Source organism: Micropterus salmoides, unplaced genomic scaffold (assembly GCF_014851395.1).
Source record: "Micropterus salmoides isolate LMB-PRFRI ecotype aquatic unplaced genomic scaffold, ASM1485139v1 Ms_hic_scaffold_14, whole genome shotgun sequence".
Taxonomy (NCBI): Eukaryota; Metazoa; Chordata; class Actinopteri; order Centrarchiformes; family Centrarchidae; genus Micropterus; species Micropterus salmoides.
In genome coordinates, this window is record NW_024040485.1 from 25386997 (window position 1) to 25409312 (window position 22316).

At 40.6% G+C, this 22316-nt stretch overlaps 1 protein-coding gene across 4 annotated transcripts in view; it reads left to right on the forward strand.

The window, feature by feature from the left end:
- Positions 1-22316, forward strand: part of carmil3 (capping protein regulator and myosin 1 linker 3) — a 73089-nt gene that overhangs the window by 42445 nt on the left and 8328 nt on the right. For all 4 annotated transcript variants that reach the window (XM_038718745.1, XM_038718746.1, XM_038718744.1 and 1 more), the window contains exons 16-32: positions 639-743; positions 3407-3476; positions 3587-3668; positions 6925-7021; positions 7111-7165; positions 8544-8716; positions 9687-9755; positions 10104-10197; positions 12471-12569; positions 12708-12827; positions 15184-15297; positions 15987-16162; positions 16282-16369; positions 17750-17875; positions 18550-18616; positions 19186-19373; positions 20123-20202. In XM_038718745.1, the coding sequence (XP_038574673.1) occupies positions 639-743; positions 3407-3476; positions 3587-3668; positions 6925-7021; positions 7111-7165; positions 8544-8716; positions 9687-9755; positions 10104-10197; positions 12471-12569; positions 12708-12827; positions 15184-15297; positions 15987-16162; positions 16282-16369; positions 17750-17875; positions 18550-18616; positions 19186-19373; positions 20123-20202 (1803 nt within the window). The remainder of the gene's footprint in view (positions 1-638; positions 744-3406; positions 3477-3586; positions 3669-6924; positions 7022-7110; positions 7166-8543; positions 8717-9686; positions 9756-10103; positions 10198-12470; positions 12570-12707; positions 12828-15183; positions 15298-15986; positions 16163-16281; positions 16370-17749; positions 17876-18549; positions 18617-19185; positions 19374-20122; positions 20203-22316) is intronic.

Consider the following 22316-nt stretch of genomic DNA (forward strand, 5'->3'; position numbering starts at 1 on the left):
CTCCTGGTGTCTCCAGACCTCATCCTCCCCTGTGATGAATTATTTGTGCAGTGTAGGCTGAAATGGCAGATTGGCTGCTTTGACACATTCTAAACACATATCTGAACCAGTGTACTACATCCATCCTGTGAATGCGGAGGAATAATCCCCTTCTGTATTATGGCTCAGAGGGATGTTATACATGCACACTGACATATCCTCTGTCTCTTTCCTCTGGTGACAGGCTAGTGTTCTCTATATGACAAACAGATGGCTGGATAATTGGTCAGTGATACCTCTGTAACTAGTGGCAGTAATTAATTTCAACTTCACCTTTTCACTGTGTCTGGTTGATATAATACTGACCTAAATGTCACAGCCGGCATCTGTCTGCTTTAGCTTTCTTTCTCTTCCTTTCTATTTCGCTCCCGTTGTTCCATTTGTATCTTGTCACTTTCTATCAGCATATCAAATCCTCCTGTCATCCTCTGTCTTGTCTTGACCAGTCTCTCATCTGTTCTCGTTGTTCTCTCACCTTGTTTATTTTTCTGTCTATTTAACTGGCTTATTGGGATCCATTTTTAATGCTCACTCTATTCCCTCCCATTGCTACACACTTTAAAATCTTTCTATTTTTTACCTTTACCGTTCTTTTTCAGGAAAGCAAGAGATTCTCTGCCAACTTTCCGCCAGTTCTTCAGCTCAGCATTCAGCCTGACCCATGTCAGCCTGGCCTCTATGAAAGTCCCTCCTGATTCACTGAGGTGAGTCATTGATTTAAATGGATCTCTGAAGCTCTGAACATTCCTAAGCTTTTGTAAGATGATCACTTATATAGTCTGCAAATAGATGAAAAATGAGCAGTTGTACATCTTAGGGTAACGTTATTCAGTTTGACTTTTGACTTTTACCACAAAAAGAACAAATTCATATGTAAATGCTCCCGAACTCTATTAAAGCTATGATTCCCCCAAAACAACGGATGTGGCTACTTACAAAATCGATCTCTTTAATCCAGATTTAAATAAATAGATGCATACATAAACAAATCAATCCAAGATGCACATAAAACCAAATTTTTAAAAAATGCACTGTCAAGGGTGTTGCAGTGATTTTTGATGGCCAGTTTTGACAGAGAAACTGTCAAAAGTAAGGTCAGCATTGTCAAAAAAAAAGAAAAAAGAAATTTCGCTACCAGGTGCAAATGAAACAAAGGTACCAAAGCCCCATCTACATCCAAGCAGCATGTCAAGTCCACATTTAAAGTAGGTCAAGGAAAATTTTCAAGTTTAAAGCATCTAGTAATACAGAATGAATGGATAACTATGTACAGTATGTTATCATCAGGACTCATTAAGAGATGTGGTCCTATATACATCAGTTGTTAGTGCAGTGCAAACACTAAGGCCTTAATAAATACATACACTGCAGTTAGTTGTGGCATTGCTGATTTCACTGACAGTGATCAGTCGCCACCTGTGACAGCCAACTGGCAAGCAATCACTTCCCCTTTATTCAGAGAACTTCTGGACGGGATGCACATACTGAGTTGGCAAAAGAAATTGCAATAAAAGCCAAGAGGATGCGCTTATATACACATCACAGTCAGTATAATATTACAGAAAGTATGTTACTATGTGATATGTTAAATGGATTAAAAACTGTTAGTCAAAGTCAGTTGGTATAGCTATGGATCTTACTAGATTCGTTGGAATATTATAGGAATATAGTATTGATCCAAAAATAATCTTTTATCAAATTGTTACAATACGTCTCCTAGCATTTCTAAGGAGTAAATGAAAACTATAAAATAATCCACTTAAAAAAATTAAATGCTGTAAATAAGCCAATATGGAGGTGTTGAAATGTTTGTCTTATTTTTAATATTAGAGCCAGTGTTCCTTTTCCGATTACAGTCCAGCTGCTGTATCCTTAAATAAAGTGGATGCTGATGGTGAATTCAAACTTTACAGGTCTGAAATAATTATAGTTATGTTTGGCTATGAAGAAGGTTCGTGATGAAGTAGCTTATGACACCTCGTGTAGCCCATTATTTCTACTGTCCACTTGTTTAAGTGTGTTACCAGCAGGTTTTTACTGATGCCGCCTCTCTGTGTCAACAACCATTTTAGCTGCGGACAATGTTTAGTCAAACTTGAAGAGTGGTGAAGGATGAATTCCCATTGGGGCCACTCATGCTAAAAATGTGTCCTCTCATGCTGTAAGGTGCTTTGACTTGAAGCACTTTCTAAATTACGCACTAGGCCTTTGAACTTTATATCCAACCTTTAGCAAACAGCTATAAATATAAGAATTCACATGTACTGTACTATTTTTATGTTTTTATTGTGTCAGGCTTGAATATTAAAATAGCTTGTACCATATGGAGTGCAGGTTGCATCCAATCCATCAGTGAGATTTAATTGTCAAAGCTCACATTAGGTTTCAAATGCTTTTCCTTGACAGCAAAGCCATTTTCTATTATGTTAGTAGGCTGGCCTTCAATCAAAGGACACAGATTGAAGTGTCCGCATTGGCCGGCGTCCACCATGCTGACGCGTCTTTGTGCAGGATTCTGTATCTTTACCAGCTTCAGGAGATCTGTAACTAAACCAGCTCACAGAGCGGCCAAGTAAAAGGCACGTTTCCTTACGGGGATAAATGGAATTTTGCTATATTACAGTTTCTCTGTTAGGTGTGCAGCCTGCTGTCAGCTACTCATAGCCAAAAAATATAATCAGTAGCAGAGTAAACAAAGAAAACTGCCAGCAATTGAGATGATTGTGCGCTTCATGTTGGATCTCAGCCAAAATGGACAGAACGGACGCCCCACTTAGCACTTCTCCTCATTACCTCCTCATGGTGCATAACTCTTAAATGTGTATTTATTGCACAAGAACAACCTCCAGCAGAGCCTTGATGTGCAAATGCAGTTTTCTTTCTGCATCCAGCTGGGCTTGTGTGCATGAGCAACAACTGGCCACTTTTCCTGAATAAATGCTTTTTAAGGTGGTTTCTGGTGTTGAGTTAGTGGGCTATGGATCTTCTCTTTAAGCTACTTTTCTCTAAATCCTTTAAGATGGCCTTAAAACTTTTAGGTGTGCAGACGAGAACGTAGGGCAGGGCAAGGGGGGGTTGGATGATAGGTTCAGGTTGTTAGAGGGAGGAAAAGAAGCAATTGGATTTATGTGGGACTGATCTTTTTTTTTCACTCTGCCATTTTTGCCTTGTCTTTGTCCATTAATTGCCCTTTGTTTCTCCCCCATTTCTTCTGAACTTTCTATTTCATCTGTTCTCTTACCTATTATTCTGTTCACTCCTCTCCTTCCTTATCTGCTTCTCCACTTATCTTATCCCCCGTCTCTCTCTCTCTCTTTGCTTTTGCGTTCCTCTGTCTTTTCCCATCCTACCCTGTGTTTTCCTTCAGGGCTCTGTTCCTAGGTCTGTCCAATAACCCTCATATCACTGATTTACACCTGGACATCAGCAGCTGTGAGGTACGCTCTGCCAGTCTGTGCTGCTCTAGGTATATTCACATATCTTCTTCCTAGATTAACGCTTGTGGCTATCCCACCATGTCCCGCTCCTCTCTGTCGTCCTCCCACAGTTGAGGTCAGCGGGTGCCGGGGTGATTCAGGAGCTGTTTCCTCGAGTGTCATGCGTAGGGACTTTAGACATCTCTGATAATGGTAAGAGACACGCCTGCACACACACCCACAAGGGATAGATTTAGATGGTCTGTTGTTGGCTATTTTCAGATAAGGAGACATTTCATATTATTACCTGATGAAGAAGAACCTTTTGATCCCAGTCATCACTGTCTGAAAACCAGCATGTGCTGTTATTAATTTGAAATGCATCCTTTTAAAACAGATCCAATCAATGTCAATCTCGACATTATCCGCACCTTCATACTACAAGCAGATGAACTAGAGGGGCGCCCTGCCAATTTTACTGAGAAAGTGCAGGATATATTTGCCTATGCTACACATATTTTGACCAACAAAGTGTGATACTGAATTTTTGGAGTACCTTTTAAATGATGGCACTACATAAGGCTGGTAGGGTGAAGGAAACCCCATGCTGTTATTTAGGGTGGTAGGTTTGGTGCAGTGAGTGATGTGGGCAAAGAGCTTGCCGTTAAGATCATTTAGGAGAGCATCTACTGGTTCACTGGCGATGTCTGTGTTAGCCCTAACATGTGACAAGATTGGCGTCCAAGAAATTTTCTTAATTTCTAATTTTTTTTCCAAGCAAGGGCAGTGACTGTTGATTCCAGCATTGCGGGGGCCTATATTGCATTCTAGGTCAAGGGATTAATGATCCCTTAGTGAAGCTCTGCTCACCAGAACCCCCACTGTTACTTGCGAGCCTCTTCTCACAGTCGGGGGGGGGAGGTAGTGAGGATATGGCTGGTCAGTAAATGCACCCCTAGGCTTTCATCCTTGAGGAGACGTTCAGCCAGCGAGAGGCGGCCTGGCCCAGTTGCATGGAGTCGGAGCCTACTCTTGAAGGAGGTGGAGAGAAAAAGTGAAAACTGGGCTTGGGACCATGCGGGTGGGGCAGTTGCTTTCCATCCCCTGTAGTTGGCATGTCAAGATGCTTTCTATTGCTCTTCTGTAAAGTTCACAGGAACTTGATACAGGAATTTTCCTTAAGAATACAGTCATTTCTGCTCTTTTCTTACCAGCGTGGACAGTGTGGTGTCCATCGCAGGTTCTCTGTGATCCTGATTCCCAGGAACCGAAGATTGTTCCACCTCAACTCCACTGATGTAGACAAGGGTGTGGCCAATGATGGTGGTGTCATCGGCAAACTTTACTACAGAGTCTCTCCATGTCAAGGATTGCAGTCTTGGGTGTACAGTGTGAACAGAAGAGGGCTGAGTACACAGCCCTGGGGGGACTGAGGTGGTGAGCACTAGGGTGGAGAAGGTGTCACCACAGTCCAAAGTATCTGGGGTCTGTTTGTGAGGAAGTCCAATATCCAGTTGCAGAGTTTTGGACTGAAGCCGAGATTGCTAAATTAGTCAATCAATTCATGGTTGAGACTGAGTTGAAAGCCGTTATTTACAAAAGACAATGGAGATGGCATCCCCTCTGGATTTTATTTTTCCTTTTATATGCAAGGCTTGATTACCAACTGGGCAAAGTGAGCAAAGAGATTTATTGCAAATTTGTTGGGAATTTGTACCTTTAAAGTACAATACCAACTAAGACAGGCCTTCCATCATTAGCTGATCAGCCCTCTTTAGAGGAGCTCTGTTTAAATATCTAGTTTTAAAGAGCCTAATTACATTGCTGAAATTGACGATAGTCCTAAATTACATTGTGTTTAATCAAATACCACAAACTACACTTACCGGCCACTTTATTAGGTACACCTTGCTAGTACTGTGTTGGAACCCCTTTTGCCTTCAGAACTGCCTTAATTCTTTGTGGCATAGTTTCAACAAGGTTTTGGAAACATTCTTCAGAGACTTTGGTCCATATTGACATGATCGCATCACGCAGTTCGTGCAGATTTGTCGGCTGCACATCATGATTCGAATCTCCCGTTCCACCACATCTCAAACGTGCTCTATTGGATTGAAAAGTACAGTGAACTTTGTCATGTTCAAGAAACCAGCTTGAGATGATTTGAGCTTTGTGACATGGTGCATTATCCTGCTGGAAGTAACCATCAGAAGATGGGTACACTTGAGTCAGAAAGGGATGGGCATGGTCAGCAACAATACTCAAGTAGGCTGTCGCGATTGAACGATGCCCGATTGGTACTAAGGGGCCCAAAGTGTGCTGAGAAAATATCCCCCACACCATTACACCACCACCAGCCTGAACCATTGATATGAGGCAGGATGGATCTACGCTTTCAGATTTTGGTGAGCCTGTGTGAATTGTAGCCTCAGTTTCCTCTTCTTAGCTGACAGGAGTGGCACCCGGTGTGGTCTTCTTCTGCTTCTGTACCCATCTGCTTCAAGGTTCAGCGTGCCTTGGCCATACCTTGGTTGTAACGAGTGGTTATTTGAGTTACTGTTGCCTTTTTGTCATCTCGAACCAGTCTGCCCATTCTCCTGTGATCTCAACTTCAACAAGGCGTTTTCGTCCACACAACTGCCGCTCTCTGGATATTTTCTCTTTGTCTGACCTCTGACCTTTGTCTGTAAACCTGGGTTGTGTGCGTCAAAATCCCATTAGATCAGCAGTTTCTGAAAAACTCAGACCAGCTTGTCTGGCAACAACCATGCTATGTTCAAAGTCACTTAAATCCCCTTTCTTCCCCATTCTGATGCTTGGTTTTAACTTCAGCAAGTTGTCTTGACCACGTCTACATGCCTTAATGCATTGAGTTGCTGCCATGTGATTGGCTGTTTAGCTATATATGTTAACAAGCAATTGAACAGGTGTACCTAATAAAGAGAAATTGGAGCCTGGTAAAATTAGCCCCAGTCCGTAATACTGCAAATGCAAGGGCTTCTTAGAGACTATTACTTTAAGTTTGTTTAGCTGAAATATTTTACCATGGTAACCACTACCTCTTAGCAGCATCATCTATCCTTGAGCTTTGTACGTAGGAGTAGGAGCGTTAATTGGGAGTATTTTGGAATTTCAGTGGGCAGCAAGATTTTGCTCCAAAACAGACCGTGAGACAAAAACTGAGCTTTCAAAGCCAGAAACTGTTATCATCTGGCATAGTAAATGATGAGTCACTGGTATGACAGCCCAGAAACTATATGTAGTAAAAATATGACTTTTTAGTTTAATATGTCAGTTCATCTTGTCTTTTTATATTAAGGACTAACTCTCTTAAAGATTCATGCCTGTTCCCTTAGTTGATTGGTACTAATTAAACATCTACTTGGAAGTGGGTTTTCACAAAGGCTCCGTAGAGCATAGTACTGCTGACGTTGCACTCCAGTGATGTGTGTCTGTGTGTTGTGTGCAGGTTTGGATGCTGACTTGCTGGCTGTCATCCCAGCCTTCTCCAGGCACCCCTCCCTCAAACACCTGATGCTGGGGAAGAACTTCAACATCAAGGGCAGGTACGGACCACGCGGGGAAACCAGCAGTACAGATGGTGGTGAAGATGATACTAATGATGAATGTTTTCCTCTTCTCTCTGCCTCCTCAGGGTGCTGGATGAAATTCTGCAGAAACTGGTTCATTTGGTACAAGAGGAAGAGTGTGTGAGTTGGATTATGTAACACATTGCATGTGTACACACACACACAAATCCTCTGTGGTGTTCTGCACAGATGCACATTTCATAAATTTGTAGTCTCACACACACCCACACACACCCTGTGCACAATCAAACACACACTTGTCACCGTTTAAATTCTTGTGTCCTCATTCATGTGCACTGAAGCTCAATCTCCCACCTGCCACAAACACAAGGTGCAAACAAGTCATATTGGGCTTGCTCGCATGATTCATTTGGGCTCCATTTAGCAGCGAGGTTCCCGGGCTCTGGCTGCTCTCCGCTCTGCAAATCCAGCATGACAAGTAGCTTACTCAATTATTTACCACTGTTGATGGTGATAGCTCACAAGTATGCTCTCGCACTGAGTATGGTATGATGCATGTGTGCATGCTCACTAACAGAAACAGATGTGTGTAGATGTGTAAAGGTTCAAAGAAAGTACACCAAGCTTGTCAGAGATTGGCCTGGCAGTCAACTCGGCCAAGTAACGACACAAACATCAGATTCATCTCTGTGCGTCCCCTGTACAGCTTTGGTCCAGTGCCACGTGCTAACATTGAAGGCTGCAAACATCAAAGTCAGAAAATGAGAGTCAGGAGACACTAAGCTTAGCAAAAAAGACTGGAAGCAGAGGGAAACGGCTAGCGTGGCTGTGTGCATGTAACAAAATCCACCAACAACCAACTCTGAAGCTAATTAACACATTATGTCTTCGTTGTTTAAGCTGTACAAAAACCAAAGTCTCCTTGTTTCTAGTCTTTATGCTAACCTAAGTTAACCAGCTGCTAGCTCCACCTTTAATTTAGGGTAGATGAAGAATAGGTATATGTTGCTTTGCATCTAAAATACTTTCAGAAATTCAAAAAGGCTGAAGTGTTAGCATGGAGAACCAGAACTTATAATTGAGGAAAATTTTAGTTTACATTTTTTCAATGAAAAGTACCAATTTAAAAAAAAAAATGTTCTAGTTGGTTTCAACCAATTTAAACCAACACAGAAATGTTTTTCCAATGTGTTCAAAAGCAAATGCACTGCTCAGTTGCTGATAAAAGTAAGTGGCCAAAAATATGGGAGAAAATGCTAACAAGCAGATGATCATTATGCAGTAAGTAAAGTACAATAAATAAATTATTCAGCTGCAGAGGGTTTGAGCTGAAAATTGTGTTTTAAATCAAATTTTCATCCAAGTTCTTTTTACAAGTTTTGTAATAATGATCCAACATTTTGAAAATAGAAGTTAAAAATAATGAGCCCCACCTCATTGGCATTACTACTCACACCTGTTTCACCCTTAAAAGTTCTTTTTTTCAAATCATCCTCCATCATATATTCTCCATTCACTCTCTTCCTGCCTCCTCCAGGCCATGCAGTCCCTCTCGCTGTCTGACTCGAGACTCCGCCAGCGTGGCACAGTGCTGGTCAACGCTCTGGGCTCCAACGCTTGCCTACGGAAGGTAGATCTGAGCGGCAACCTCCTGGAAGACTCCGGGGCCAAGATGCTCAGCAAAGCCCTCCAGATCAACACAACACTCAGGTGAGTGTGCATGTATTTTTTAAATCAGAGAATTCCGTTACAGAGGAGGATAGGAGGAGTACGACTGGAAAAAAGAGGTGTGAGAGGACAGATGAAAGAATAGGGTCAGAGAGAAAATTAATATGTTTGGTGTGGTTTGAGGAGAGGACATACTGAGGTTGCTAAGAGGTAGAACTGTGAGTTCAAAGTCAACCATGTAGGAGATAAGAAGGTAAGGCTGAGGAGTTGGAGGGATAGAGAGGAGAATAAGTGGAGGGTGGGAAAAGAGGGGAAATGGCCCTCAGGCATACAATGTATTGCACCACCCCTAAGTAAGAGAAAAGCTGAATGAAGATGTGCATGTGTTTCAGAGGTGTGGTGGAAGAAGGGGGTAGATGGAAACTCTGATGGGCAGAAAGAGCAAGGGAAAGGAGGACGGAAGCAGGACAGGGGGTAGGATGGAAGTAGTAGGATGGGGAAATGGTTGGATATGGACTAGAGAGGGAGAAAGTTATGAAGGGAACAGGAGAGGGAGACCACCTAAGGAGTGAGATTTGGGTTGATTGAATTTCTAGGGCAGAGCGAGTCGGGGGAAGGAGAAATGGAGGAGGAGGAGGATGGATGAAAGGAATCGGTCTGAAAATGACTGATATATTAAAAACAGGAGTTAGACGCTGCGGAGTGTAGGTGGAGAATCTGCGCTGTGAAATAACAGAAGCTCATTAGTTGCATGGCAGTTGTTCATGCATTGCTAATAATGTGATATGGGCTCATTTTGTGCATGTAGCAGAAAGAAAGTCGTGACAAACGTTTTGTTAATCCTGGGATATGTTTGTGCAGCTGCATGGTCAGATAAGTACTATAACTGTGATACTACGCCGTGTGTGTGTGTGTGTGTGTGTGTGTGTGAGCTTGAGAAAGTTACTGATCTTCTTCTTCTTCCTTTCTGTGCTTGTCTTCCCATATTTCCTCCTTGTTTGATCCCCCTCAGGAGTGTGACGTGGGATCGTAACAACACAACAGCGACAGGCTTCCAAGATGTGGCGAGAGCGCTGGAGCAGTAAGACGAACACAACACACCATCGTTTGAAGAGGGGATACACACAAAATCAGTCACACACACCCATATGAAAGGCAGATTACCATCTTTGTACAGTGTTTACTATTACACACCGTTACATCAGTCCTCTGACGTGCGTGCCAGTCAAACTAGCTTTTTTCACTGTGTGTGGGTGTGTGTGCGCGCACATTTGCGTATTAAGGAATTAGACGCAAGTGTTACACATGCTCTGGGTGTTTCCTGTTTGTTCCTGTTAACATCATAATTCTTCCAGCTTAATATTGCAAGGGTAATATTGGCTTTCTCTCCTCCCTCTTTCTCTTCCTTCTCTCTCTCTTCACTTAATAGTAACTTTACCCTTCAGTACATGCCCCTCCCCCTCAGTGATGTCACTCAGGCGTACCGCAGCGCCCCAGAGAAGACGGACCAAGCCCTGACCAAGGTGAGAGGAGCTTTGTTTGTGATGTCTAAATTTGCTGCATCATATTATATATTTATATGCAAATGGTGAATAAGAGCATTACCTGACAGTTATGGTCAGAATGAACCATGGGTTTGTTGAATTTGCTTTATTGTCATAAGGCCAGATATACACACACACACACACACACACAGGGACACGGGTTTACTGCCAAGTATGTTTTCACATACAAGGAATTTGCCTTGCTATTTTGGTGCATAACAAGAAACACAGTAAGAGAAAATAAATAGAAAAACAAGTACTGCAAAAGTAAAGAATCATAAATATAAAACGGAAATTTATAATAAAGAATATGAAATATATATTAAACAAGTAAACTATAAACCATGTTTAAAACAAAGATGTGTCACTGTTTGCCATACAGCATGCTGTCAGGATTTTCCACCCTGTTGTCCAGGTCACATAAACCTTAGATGATGATTTTTCATACCAGTGTATCTGCAATTCAGATCTCTGCTGTTCATCCTTTTTCATGTTCCTTTAACAACTCACACTGGAAAGTGATGGATCTCTTTTACAGCTAACATACTTCTGTTTGCTACTGATTTGTATGGTTGCCTTTGAAATTACATGTTTAAAAAACACCTGAGAAATTACTTTTTTCTTGGGAGTACAGTGAAACCACACACTAGATGTGCTTCGACTATTGATGTCCCCCTGTATCAGTTTTATTTTTTGCTTTTATTTTTTAGTATTATTTATCAGGCTAAATAATAGGAGACATTAATTTGATATATATCAAGCAACATTTGCATAACCTTCTCTTATTGGCATGACAGTAGGCCGGCATCATGCGAGGAAAATCTTCAATGTGCGATAACATTGTTCAGTGCTGCGATGACAATGTGACTTTTGACTGTTCCTGTGTCAGCCTGGTTGCCTTTAACTTCAGAACAGGATTGGAATTAAATATAACTGAATATGGTTTCTAGAGCAGAATCAGTAAATTTTACAACAGCAAAGTCACTATATAAACTCAATAATATCTCACTGGAAACAAATCTAAAATGTCAGTAAAATAAATCATATTCCTGACATCAAAATACCGAGTGAAGTTAAGAAAGAATAAAGACATCAGTCAGTATCAGTCCTTCCTCCTGTCCTCTGTCACCCTCCCTCTGCTGATATGATTCACTACCTGCAGGTATCTTCAGTTATCTTCATTATCTCCACCACGGCCTCTCTGCTCTGCTTGTGTGTGTGTGTGTGTGTGTGTGTGTGTAGCCTCAACACAGAGAACAAGGCGGATACTACAGTCTTTAGCCCCAAAAGCCCATCCTTAAATAAAATAATTTTTCCTAATTATTGAGTTTCAGGCAGTCTTTTGCAATGTGTTTATTGCTATGTTCATATCACGATGGCAGCCAGACAGCAGCCTTATGACAAAGACACAAAAGAGACTGTGTGCCAGCAGCAAACATGAGCTCTTTTGCCTGAACACATATCTTATCTTGCACCTTGGCTTGTTCAAAGCAAATATCCAAAAAGTTGGAAAAGTGGATTTGACAGGAGAGCTGGCTATAGCTAAATATATAAATATCTGTCATTTTAGATACTGAATTTTTTGTCAATACCACTGCTAACTAAATGCTGTTTGTCACTTGGTTTGTAAGTTGCAGTTAAGAGAGCTGTCTGTTTACATTGCATGTCAGACTCCATTTCCATGGTGGCTCAGTACTCTGTCAATCATGCACAACATCTCACATCCCGAGAGGCTTTTTTAGGAGCATTTCTGATACATCTCCAGATACATAAACAAACAATATCAACACTTTATTTGTACACCAGTTTAACATGTTATTTTGTTTTTTTTACTATACTTTCTTTCTAACATCATAAATGGATCTGCTGTGGAACTGGCCTAATGGACCACTCTCTTAGTACTCATCTAAGAGTGTATATGTAGTGTATGAAGCTTTTATTTAGGGTTAGGGTCCTTGTTTGTCTGTGCATTGTATGTGAAGCTCCTGAGTCCTTGAAGAACCCTTGATTTTATCTTTCTTTACATAAGATGATTAAGCAGTGAAGACTTCCACCTGCTGAGTCAAGAAAATAAATCAAAGGCATCCCATTTAGTTCTGGGGATCAAAACGCTCTCTCCAGTCTCCTTATTACCATGCAAATGGACTTGTCGGCTGTCTCCTGCACACTGCTTTGTAAACACCTGTCATCTCCACTCCCCTCTCTCTCATTGTTTGTTTTCTGTGTGTGTGTGTGTGTGTGTGTGTGCGCAGATCCAACGTGCCCTGCTTAGGAACAACCAGACGCAGCGTTTCTCCCAGAAACAGGCTCTTAGGCTGCACCAAGGCCTTGTCACCAGCACTGCTGAACAGGTGTGTGTCTGTATTTGTGCACATGATGGTGAACAAGCAGAGGTTTTTATTTTTATGTGTATTTTTGTGACATTTCTGTGCGTGATTTTTTTGCATCGGTGCATGTTTGTTTAAATTTGTTTTTGTGTGTGTGTGTAGGTGATGGAGCGTCTGTGTGTGCGGGTGCAGCAGCAAGTGTGTGTCCTGAAAGGCTGTGAGGAAGGAGAAGAGGTCCAGACAGCCAGACAGATCCTCAAAGAAGCCAGGGACTCGAGAGCTGTGAGTCTGTGTGTTAACTAAACTACTAAGCTACTATAACTTTTACTCAGGTACTGTACTTAAAGGGGCTATAATGGATTACATGACTAGACTACTTGTGAAAGTAAACTCTGCCTTTCCTCACGCACCAGACATTTCCCTCAGGAGTTGACTTGAGAGGTTTTTAAAGGGTCATTACGAATAATAAACGTTTAATGTAGGAAAACATGATGTACTGTGCGAATCTCTTAAAGTGGTCATATTATGCTCATTTTCAGGTTCATAATTGTATTTAGGGGTTTACATGGTTTAATTTTCAAAAACACAATATATTTTTGTCATACTGCACATTGCTGGAGCACCCTGTGTGTTAAACGCTCTATTTTAGCTACTGAGTGAGGTATCTCACTTCTATTCAATCTTTCGTGGGAGATACACATACACAGTACCTAGATAAGGACGACTAGCCAATCAGAAGCTGAGTAAGGCTGGTCCAGACAAGCAAAGTAGTGTGATCCAAAGCAAAGCTGCTTCAGTCTGTAACAGTGTAACAAAACCCTAATAACAACATTATGTCCGTTGACTGCCTGAAGCTAATGTTAGGGCGTGCCACACTAGCTGCTAGGTGAGTATTATGACACGTGTTACAAAGTGATGCAGGCGGGTTACAGAAGTAAAGGCTGGGCTACAGTGTTTTCTGCGGGAGATAGTAACTCTCTTTGGGTTAGACTTGGGCCTTTTTTATTTTGCAAACCTGTTACATGCACAAAAAATATATATAACACAATAAAGAAAAGGGTAAAAACAAAAAGCATAAAATAGCCTCTTTCAAATGACATGGAACAGCTAAAAGTCACCACTGAAGACCAGGATGAGCCCTTAACAAACAGAACTGAAAACACTACAGAGCAGCTTCACCAAGTTCAACCCAAAAAGAAACCAAATGAAGAGCGTGTTTACTGACATCAATACACCTGAGTAGCAATACACAGAATCACTCAACAACCCCAAACATGACAAAACAAGTTCTGAATGAGACAAGTTAATGATGTGACAAGCTGTTAAATCTTACATGTGCTCTCCAACAGCTGAAACTGTAAAACATGTGGGTGTAACAAGTACATATTACTGCTATTTCACTGTTAATTAGAAAACACTCATTTGAAAATTGTTGAGTTTCACAAAACTTAAAACAAGCACCGCTGTACCGCCTCCAGTTTACGGTACTGTTTGTTTTGTCTCCAGTTCTGGTGGAAATCCGAGCTCCACACAAATTTCCTTTGTGTTTGTCACTTGGATTAAGCTCCTTGGAAGGTTTATGGTGATGTACATTCACATTTCACCGGTAACAGTCCTGCAATGTCCACCACATTACAGAAATGGAGAAGTCACCTCCTGTTAGCTCTTAGACTAATGGCTGCCAGTACCACACATCAAAGGAGACGGCCTGGTGGTGCAGTATTCCCTATTTAGATCTGTTTTTCTCTGCAACAAAACGGAGCCAAACAAGCTCAAAGCCCGGAGATTGGAGCACACTGATTGATTTTCAGCCTTCAATTGTGCAAACAGACTAATTTCGAGACACTACTGTGTCTTCATCAGAATCAAAATGGACATGAGGAAAACAACACAGATAATCATCTTAAAACAGGTATACACTTGTCATTGGATACGTGGTTGAACAGGATTTCAGATGCATTGGATAATGAATCCCAGAGTGGGAGTTGCCATATAGTCAATATCCAAGGGCCACAGGTTTCTCACTTTCTTTAGTAGTATTACCACAAGTGGATAACAGAAGTATTTGCAAGACAAAGGTACTTACAAAATAACAACAAACACAAAGATATTAAGACTTATACAAAAAAAGCAACCACCATCTGAGTGAGTGAGGCGGTGTAGAGCATTACGAGCAGAGCGGAGATACTTACTGCTCTGCTCAGGACTGTTCAAGTTTTGGTGGTTGGTCAATATCTGACTTGCAGAAGGTGCTTTTTCTGTTGTGAATCATGCAAAACCAAAATAGAAATATAGAGCTGGAAATGAGCATAATAGACCCCCTTTAATGGCTTTTATATAAAAATGATTTATGAATAAAAAAAAAATTTTGGTACACAAAACATACGTCCAGCTTATAAAATCTGATGATTTTGTTAGTGATTAAACTGAACATCGGTATAGAATGAAGCCAAAGTTAGCTACACCTTCACCTGCTACTCAAAATACAGCTTACATTTTTAGAATAATCATATATATAACATTTCAGCGGACATTTTGCTTGATGAGCACTCTTTCCCTTTTGATACTGACTCCTTCTTCCACTGATCTTAACGTCTTCTTTTCCCTGTCCTGCTGTGTGCGTTTGTGTGTGTACTAGCTGTATCCCTCTTTGTGTGAGTTGGCCCATGTGTTGTCAGTGGACGGCCCCGTCAAACAGCGACTGGACACTCTGGCTGGAGAACTGGCCAAGGCTGCCGACAAAGAACTGCAGGTAGGGTTGGAGGTGCAACTGTGGGCCGTAATTGCAGAGACAGCCATCTCCTGATGCATCCGTATTTTAAACAGTAGTGGAGCTCTGGACTAGTTGCATTTAAATTGCCCATTAATAGTGTGTGATGGTGTGTGCGGTGCAGGTATGCTGACTTCAAAAGAAATGTAGCATTTAAATTCACAGGGTAGGAACGGTTTAACATTTTTTTAAGTTCCATTCTGTTCCCATCGGGATTCGGCAGCACAGCGCAGTCGAATGATAAAAAAGCAGCACACCCCTGGCACAATCTGGGATACTTTGTATTGAATTTCAACTTACTTGTGCTTACTTTTCTGTTTGTGCTTCCCAATTTTGCTGTTATGCACAAGGACACATTTCTAATTTTCAAACGTCAAGATCAATGAAATTGCAATAATATCAGTGGGGGAAGTAATGCAATGATGTCCAACTTTGGTGTGAAATAAAAGATCTAGAAGATGTGAACAGATCATATCAGTTGTTACAAGTTGATTCATGGATGAACTGACTGCTACAATGCACATAAATAAAAGATGACAGAGTCGGAGTAAAGGAGCTGGATAAAAATCTTAAGTGAGGAGATGAAAACATTGTGCATGAATAATTTAGTGCTTTGGAACACGTATGTCATGTATGTGTAGTGATGCATGTCTTGGGACATTTGTGTCTAGGTGGTAGTGGACTCTATGGTGTCTTTGTGCCGCGAGCTGTGTCCAATGTCCTGCTCAGCCGCCGAGAGACTCACCCCACCTCTCTCGTCCATCTCCGAGCAAGTTTCGATCCCTCGCTCCGCCATCCGCAACGCTCTCATGGAGAGAGCGGCTGAGGATATTAACAGAGCACTGGAGTAAGAAAGGGAGCTGGTGAAACCGTTCAGGTCAAGCCAAGAACTTCAGCAGCTAACCTACTGATTAAATTGTGTTTCCCTCCTCTGTTGTGTTCCCTCCTTTGCTCTCCTCTTTTCAGGGAGGTGAAGTTGTCTGTGGTCTCCTATCTGACCAACTCCATAGTGGATCAGATTCTACAAGAACTCTACACCACTCATAAAACCCTGGTACTGGTAATATCACTTTACTGCATGACTTCTTTGTAGAAAAGTTCTAGTGCGGGGTTTAGAAAGTTATTGCACCTTAATTTTGAGTAAAGATTGTTTGAAATTTTATAAACCATAACACTAACGATAAGAAGAACAAACAATCAAATGTGATTTACATTTCTCAACAAAGATTGGAGATAAATCTGCAATCTCAAAGTCATTTTTGATAGCAAAGAGATCAAAACTTTGGAAATTTAACCAACTCAAAAAATGACACATTTACTCAAATATAAGCCCCAACCCCAGATGTAGGTTAGAAGTGATTGTTTTCGCAATTTGAGAGAGCGGTGTTTCTGCTGCCATGTACATTTACTGATTTGTCTGTTTGCGTAAGATATATTAATATTTTTCTATAGTAAGATGAGTCATGGATGCATCTGAACATAAAAACAATTTTTTAAAAGCATGTTGCCCTCCAGTTTTACTCTTACTGTGGAATACATCAGTGTATTGCAAAGATCACATATAACATATTGATCAAATGTTGCCTCCAGCCACATCAATTTAGAGTGGAGTGCATATAGACTCAGCCCAGATATTCCTCCAGATTACACTCAGAAGTCAAAGTCAACACACAACAAAATTATAACATTGGCTTTAAGATTCAGTTTAATGAGTTAAAAAACAGTAGCAGTGCAATTTGATTCAAGTGCAGAAGCTTATTATTACTCTATGGTCTGTTTCTGTAGCGCAGAGGACTCATTAAGATCTGATATGTTTGAATGTTTGTGATAGAAACCTCCCATGCTGTCAAAAATGTTGTGTATATTTAATTTTTAGTATCTTTTAAGTTATTGAAGTAGGCACTACTGTTGTTTGTCATTACTATATCAGGATGAAAGGTTAGAAGTGTGGGTTTTTTCAAGCCAGAAAACTGCACTCAAACAACATGATGACTAGATTTGAGTCAGTTAAGGTGATGATTAGACCCTGCAGGTTCTCCTCTCCATACAATTGAATTGTTTAAAATGAAGCCAGTGCAAAAGGAGACTTCTGGCAATAACACTGCCTGCCCTGCTCTGTTTTACATTCCATTCACTGCCTCTACCGTTACTCATTTTCCTTTCACTGTTTTGCTGCAGCGCCGGTTTGTCCTCTATTATACCTCACTCCGCTTTGATAATAACGATCTTGTATTTTATTCATATTCTGCATGAGCTTTGCAAACTACCACAAAAGTACCCTTTGCTTTGTTTGTGAGATTTTTGGGTACAAGGGCGGACGCAGTTCTCCTCTGAGATTGTGTTGGAAGAAATTGTTCCAGGTGTCATCACTGGGTGAATGTGTGTGTCTGTTTGTGTCTATGTGTTCATGCATGTGTTTGATGTGTTGCATCAGCTGCGGCAGGTGTCTCAGGCGAAGCGTTGGGATGACGTTGGGACGGGCAGACGCACTATCAGACAGTCCAGAATTATCGAGTCTCTGGAATTTCCTGATGAGGACTTTGGCGTCAACCTGGGAATAGTAAGTGTCTCAAGGCATGCTGATAGCGTTTGTGTGTGCCTGGTAACATTTTATTCCAAAGGTGTACACATGTTCATGATTATTGAATGTGAATATTGTGGTACTGATGCAAATACTTAATAAATCGTTTAGTTGTTTTGCCCTCTCCTCGCTGGTCTCCCAAGCAAATTCTCACGTAGCAGGGGCTGAATTTTTTTTTTTGCATCATCTGCTATCAGAATTAGGCCCAATCCCTGTGATCCACATATGCATAATATGCTTCTGAGTAATGAGGACTGGATGCATAATATGCTTCTAACTGATATAGATGGGTGTATTACTCCAAGATTTTTAGTGGCCTCATCTGGACATGAAAAACGTCTGTGGGTGCCACTGCCTATAAATTGAATACTGTTAGATTCTGAGCTGTTGAAAGAACAAAGTAAGCAAGCTATCAGTCCCATTTTGCCATTTTGTGCCGTAAAGCAACCAAACTGATTTCCTGTCCAACATTTATTATAATGCTTCACAGTGCACTGGTGGTGATAATAATTCATAAATGTTAAAATACAAAACACAACACATTTTTATTCCTTTGTTTGCTTTGTGTGTTGTCTTATCTGTGTCACTGTGTTTAGATATAGTGTTTGAAATAAAGTCACTGCTCATCATGCATTTATCTCCTTTGACAAAAGGACACAATGGCTATAAAAAAGAGGAGCTCCAGAACTAGAAGAATTCGTCCTGTCTCCACCAGACTGAGTGAGTTTTGTGCCTCGACTCGCATCTAACTGCCCTCAAGTGCTCCTATAGCATCATATATTTAAACTACTATCAGGGTTGCGGTCAGTGTAAAATGAGACTGGGCTGTATGTCATCAGCCACACAAGTGGTGTGCAATTTGCCATGATAAAATGATCATGTTATTTTAGTATTGAAGCTGGCTTTTTAGCCAATTAACCAGTAATATTTAATTTGCACATAATGTTTTAAAATCAGGGTTAACCCTTTTTAGATAATAACATGGCCTTTTTATTTCTCTGATACCACCCTAGGCCAAACTTGACATTTTTTGCCCCACTGGTTATAATGGTTATCAGAGTTGCTGCTCCATTATCATCCAGGGCAGCTAGCGTGGGCTTTTGGTCTTTTTTTTCTTTTTTTTTACTTTAAGTGATGAAAAATAAATGCCATAGAAGGTTTTCATATTTGAGTTTGTATAAGAACTCTTTCATGAGGAATTATTTGTTTGTAGCTGCTTGTTTAATTGAAATCTTAAAACAGGTTAATTTGCCCTATTATTGTCACAATCCTTTCCTGTCTCAATGTAGGTTTGGGTGACGAGCCCAGTCCTTCTCCTACTCCCTCTGCTCCATCACACTCTGCCCCTCTTACCCACTCGGCATCATGGGAGTGCCTGTCCACCCTCCCCACCAATGGCTCGCCCTTGCGTCACGTGACCCATGTCAGGCCTCGCCCACCGCGTAGACACAGAGCAGGGCACCCTCCCCCAGAATCAGTAAGTTGATGGCAAATGGCATGGCACTGACCTTTGACCTTACGAGCTTCAGTAGACAGGAATCAACTTTGACTTGTTGGCCTTACTCTAACACAGCCAGCCCTTTAAAAAATGTGTCTGAACCATTTTTATGGCAAAAAGAAGGCAGAAGAGTTTTTATTGTGCTAGTAACACCATTGTATGGTAATCTGCCCCATTTTTGATCTCATGCTCCAGCATGAAATTCAACCCATGTGTCTCCACAAATGAGCTCAGGAGGGTGTAGAGGTGAGAAAGTAAACCAAATATCTATAGTTTTTAGGGGTTTTTTTTATTGCTTGACTGATTTGTGTGAACTTTTTGTGTTTATCTTGTTTTCCATGCCAGTGGCACTTTCCAAAAATAGGTTCCTTGTAAAGTAGGAAGCTGTCGCATGTGTCTCTGTGACTCAAATGTTAATCATGCACAACCATCTCCCAGGGGCCGCGGGGCAGCCTCTAAGTTAGCGGCTTGTTTGTTTTTAGACTTTGTAAAAGCTTTTTCTAAATCAGTACAAACTCAGTTAGGGCAGCATAATGAGGAGTGTTTTTTTACAAACATACTTCTGTTGGCAGTGGATCCTGTTTTGCCAGCCAGTCATTTGAAATGATGATACCTTTTGTCAGCCTTTCAGCTTTTTATCGACATGGTAGATTGATCATTGTTATCCTGTTATTCTATCTTTTTCCTGGTGTGTGTGTGTGTGTGTGTGTGTGTGTGTGTGTGAGTAGCATTGCTCAGAGAACGGAGGAGTCAATATGCTGGAGGATGGCCTGCCTGATTTCTACAGCAAGAGAGTTCTACCCGACAGGTAGCTCACAGCGTCAGTTTTACTTTTGTGCAGTAATTGAAAAATACATTATATACTTATATACTATATGTCATTAATACAGCACCCCCTAAGGACAACACACATACAAGAGCAAAAGCATAAACATTACACGTGGGGAATGTGATTCTAGAGAAACCTCTCACAATGACTAATACCATGCTATAGAGCAAAAACGACACAGCAAGTAATGTAACTAACTAAGCTAATTTTTGGGTTAGCAAACTGTTGCTACAGTTTCTGCTGCAAAGTTAACATGCAGAGAGAATGAGATGGTTTTCCCAGCTCCAGACAGCTGAGGAGATATTCACTGAATTTGATATAAAGATGTGTTATGGATTACCCCGTCTTTAAAGTAACTGCACTCCAAATTTGGTACAAATCCAACACGACATGTAAGAACTTAATTTTGTAATTATATGAAACAGTTCCTATTAGTTTCTGTTATTATTGTCTCTTAATGATGAGGAATTGTATATTAATTACAAAAAAAACCCACAAAACAATTTTATTATTAAAGTTGTCATTCAAAACAATGCTGGTGAATGGGACCTGGGGCTGGTAGATTACTAGAGCAACCTTGAAGTAGCTAGAATCAATATTTTTATATTAACAATGGATCAAATCAAATGGATCAAACTTGTATGTGGAAGTGGTCACTGTAATTGTGACCCCACAGTGAATTATTGGCAAATGTTGTTCACCTTAAAAATTCCAATAACTTAAGACTCCTGGGCAACGTTGACATACAGTATGGATACTGCCACGTAGATTAATCAGTGTCTCCAATAGCTTCCAACCGAGAAGGAAATAATAGCGTCATCACAGTCTGTCTGACTGGTCTTTTTTGTCATAATTATTGGATCGTTTTCTCATAATTAAAAGATTCCAAGTTCTGATACGGAGTTATAATTATGAGAAATAGAATAAAGAGACAGTTCACAAGTTTGGTTTTCTGCCTTTGGTGAATTTGATGTGCTTCAATACTATATCAGTATAATTAAAATGGATGTGTTATCAGTGTTCCACCACAGTGTATGGAATTGAACAGAATAATTTCACACATTTCATCCAGATAGGGCTGAAGTGAATTATATAAACCCAGTGACTGCTTAACATTTATCTAAATGCATCAAATGAATTGCGTGTGAAAATGTGAATCAAATTGGTGTTAATGGGTGAGATGCACACTTTTATCTTATCTTGTCTTACTATAGGGTAGATCTGCTCTGAACACAAAAGAAAATGACAACTATCAACCTGCTGCACCAAAAATAGCAATAAACTAAGTATTCTTCCGGTGTGCTACGTACAGTTAATACCACATGCATTAAAACAGGACTATTAGATGTCCTTTTATAATCCTTCTGTACACTCATGTCATGCAATGGTATCATTGATGAATGAACAGCATGTTCCTAAAGCACTTGGGCACAGATATAGTAGAGATGTTCCATTTGCACAGAATAGAAGCCTCATTTGTAGATCTATTTGTTCAATAACTATAACGTATTACATTATATAAAATAAATCATCTTGTTTACTGTCAGAGTCCAGTCTCTTGTTCACCAACTTGTTTCTATGAAACTGCACAGTGATGACGTAAAGAAAAAAAGAAATGCTAAGGCTAACGTGAAAAATCTATGAAACAGGTCTTCCCAACAACTAAACTCCAACAGCTACAGCTGCACTTGCTAATTTAAGAACTGTCACTAACAAACTACATTTGGAAAAATTTTAACTTAAAGTGGTGTAATTATGATTTTGGCACAATGAAGCTCAGTTTTTGAGCTGGACATGTCTAAGCAACTTACTTTCTTTGGGTACATCACAGCATGTAAGAGCGCTACCTGTGACTGCCCAAACCACATGGAAATGGTAGTTCCCAAACAATTTTAAGGCTACATGACAGTGTGTGCCTAATGCTCACCAGCAGTGCATGAAAAAGATTCACTGAGGCAGCAAAAACAAGGCCTTCTGTCAAGTAAATTAAACCATCTGTACAGGCCCAGCTAGAATGAACACATTTTAGTCTATTATTGTCACATGGTTCATTAGCAAAAATAACATATGCAATGTAGTCAGCTTTTAACACT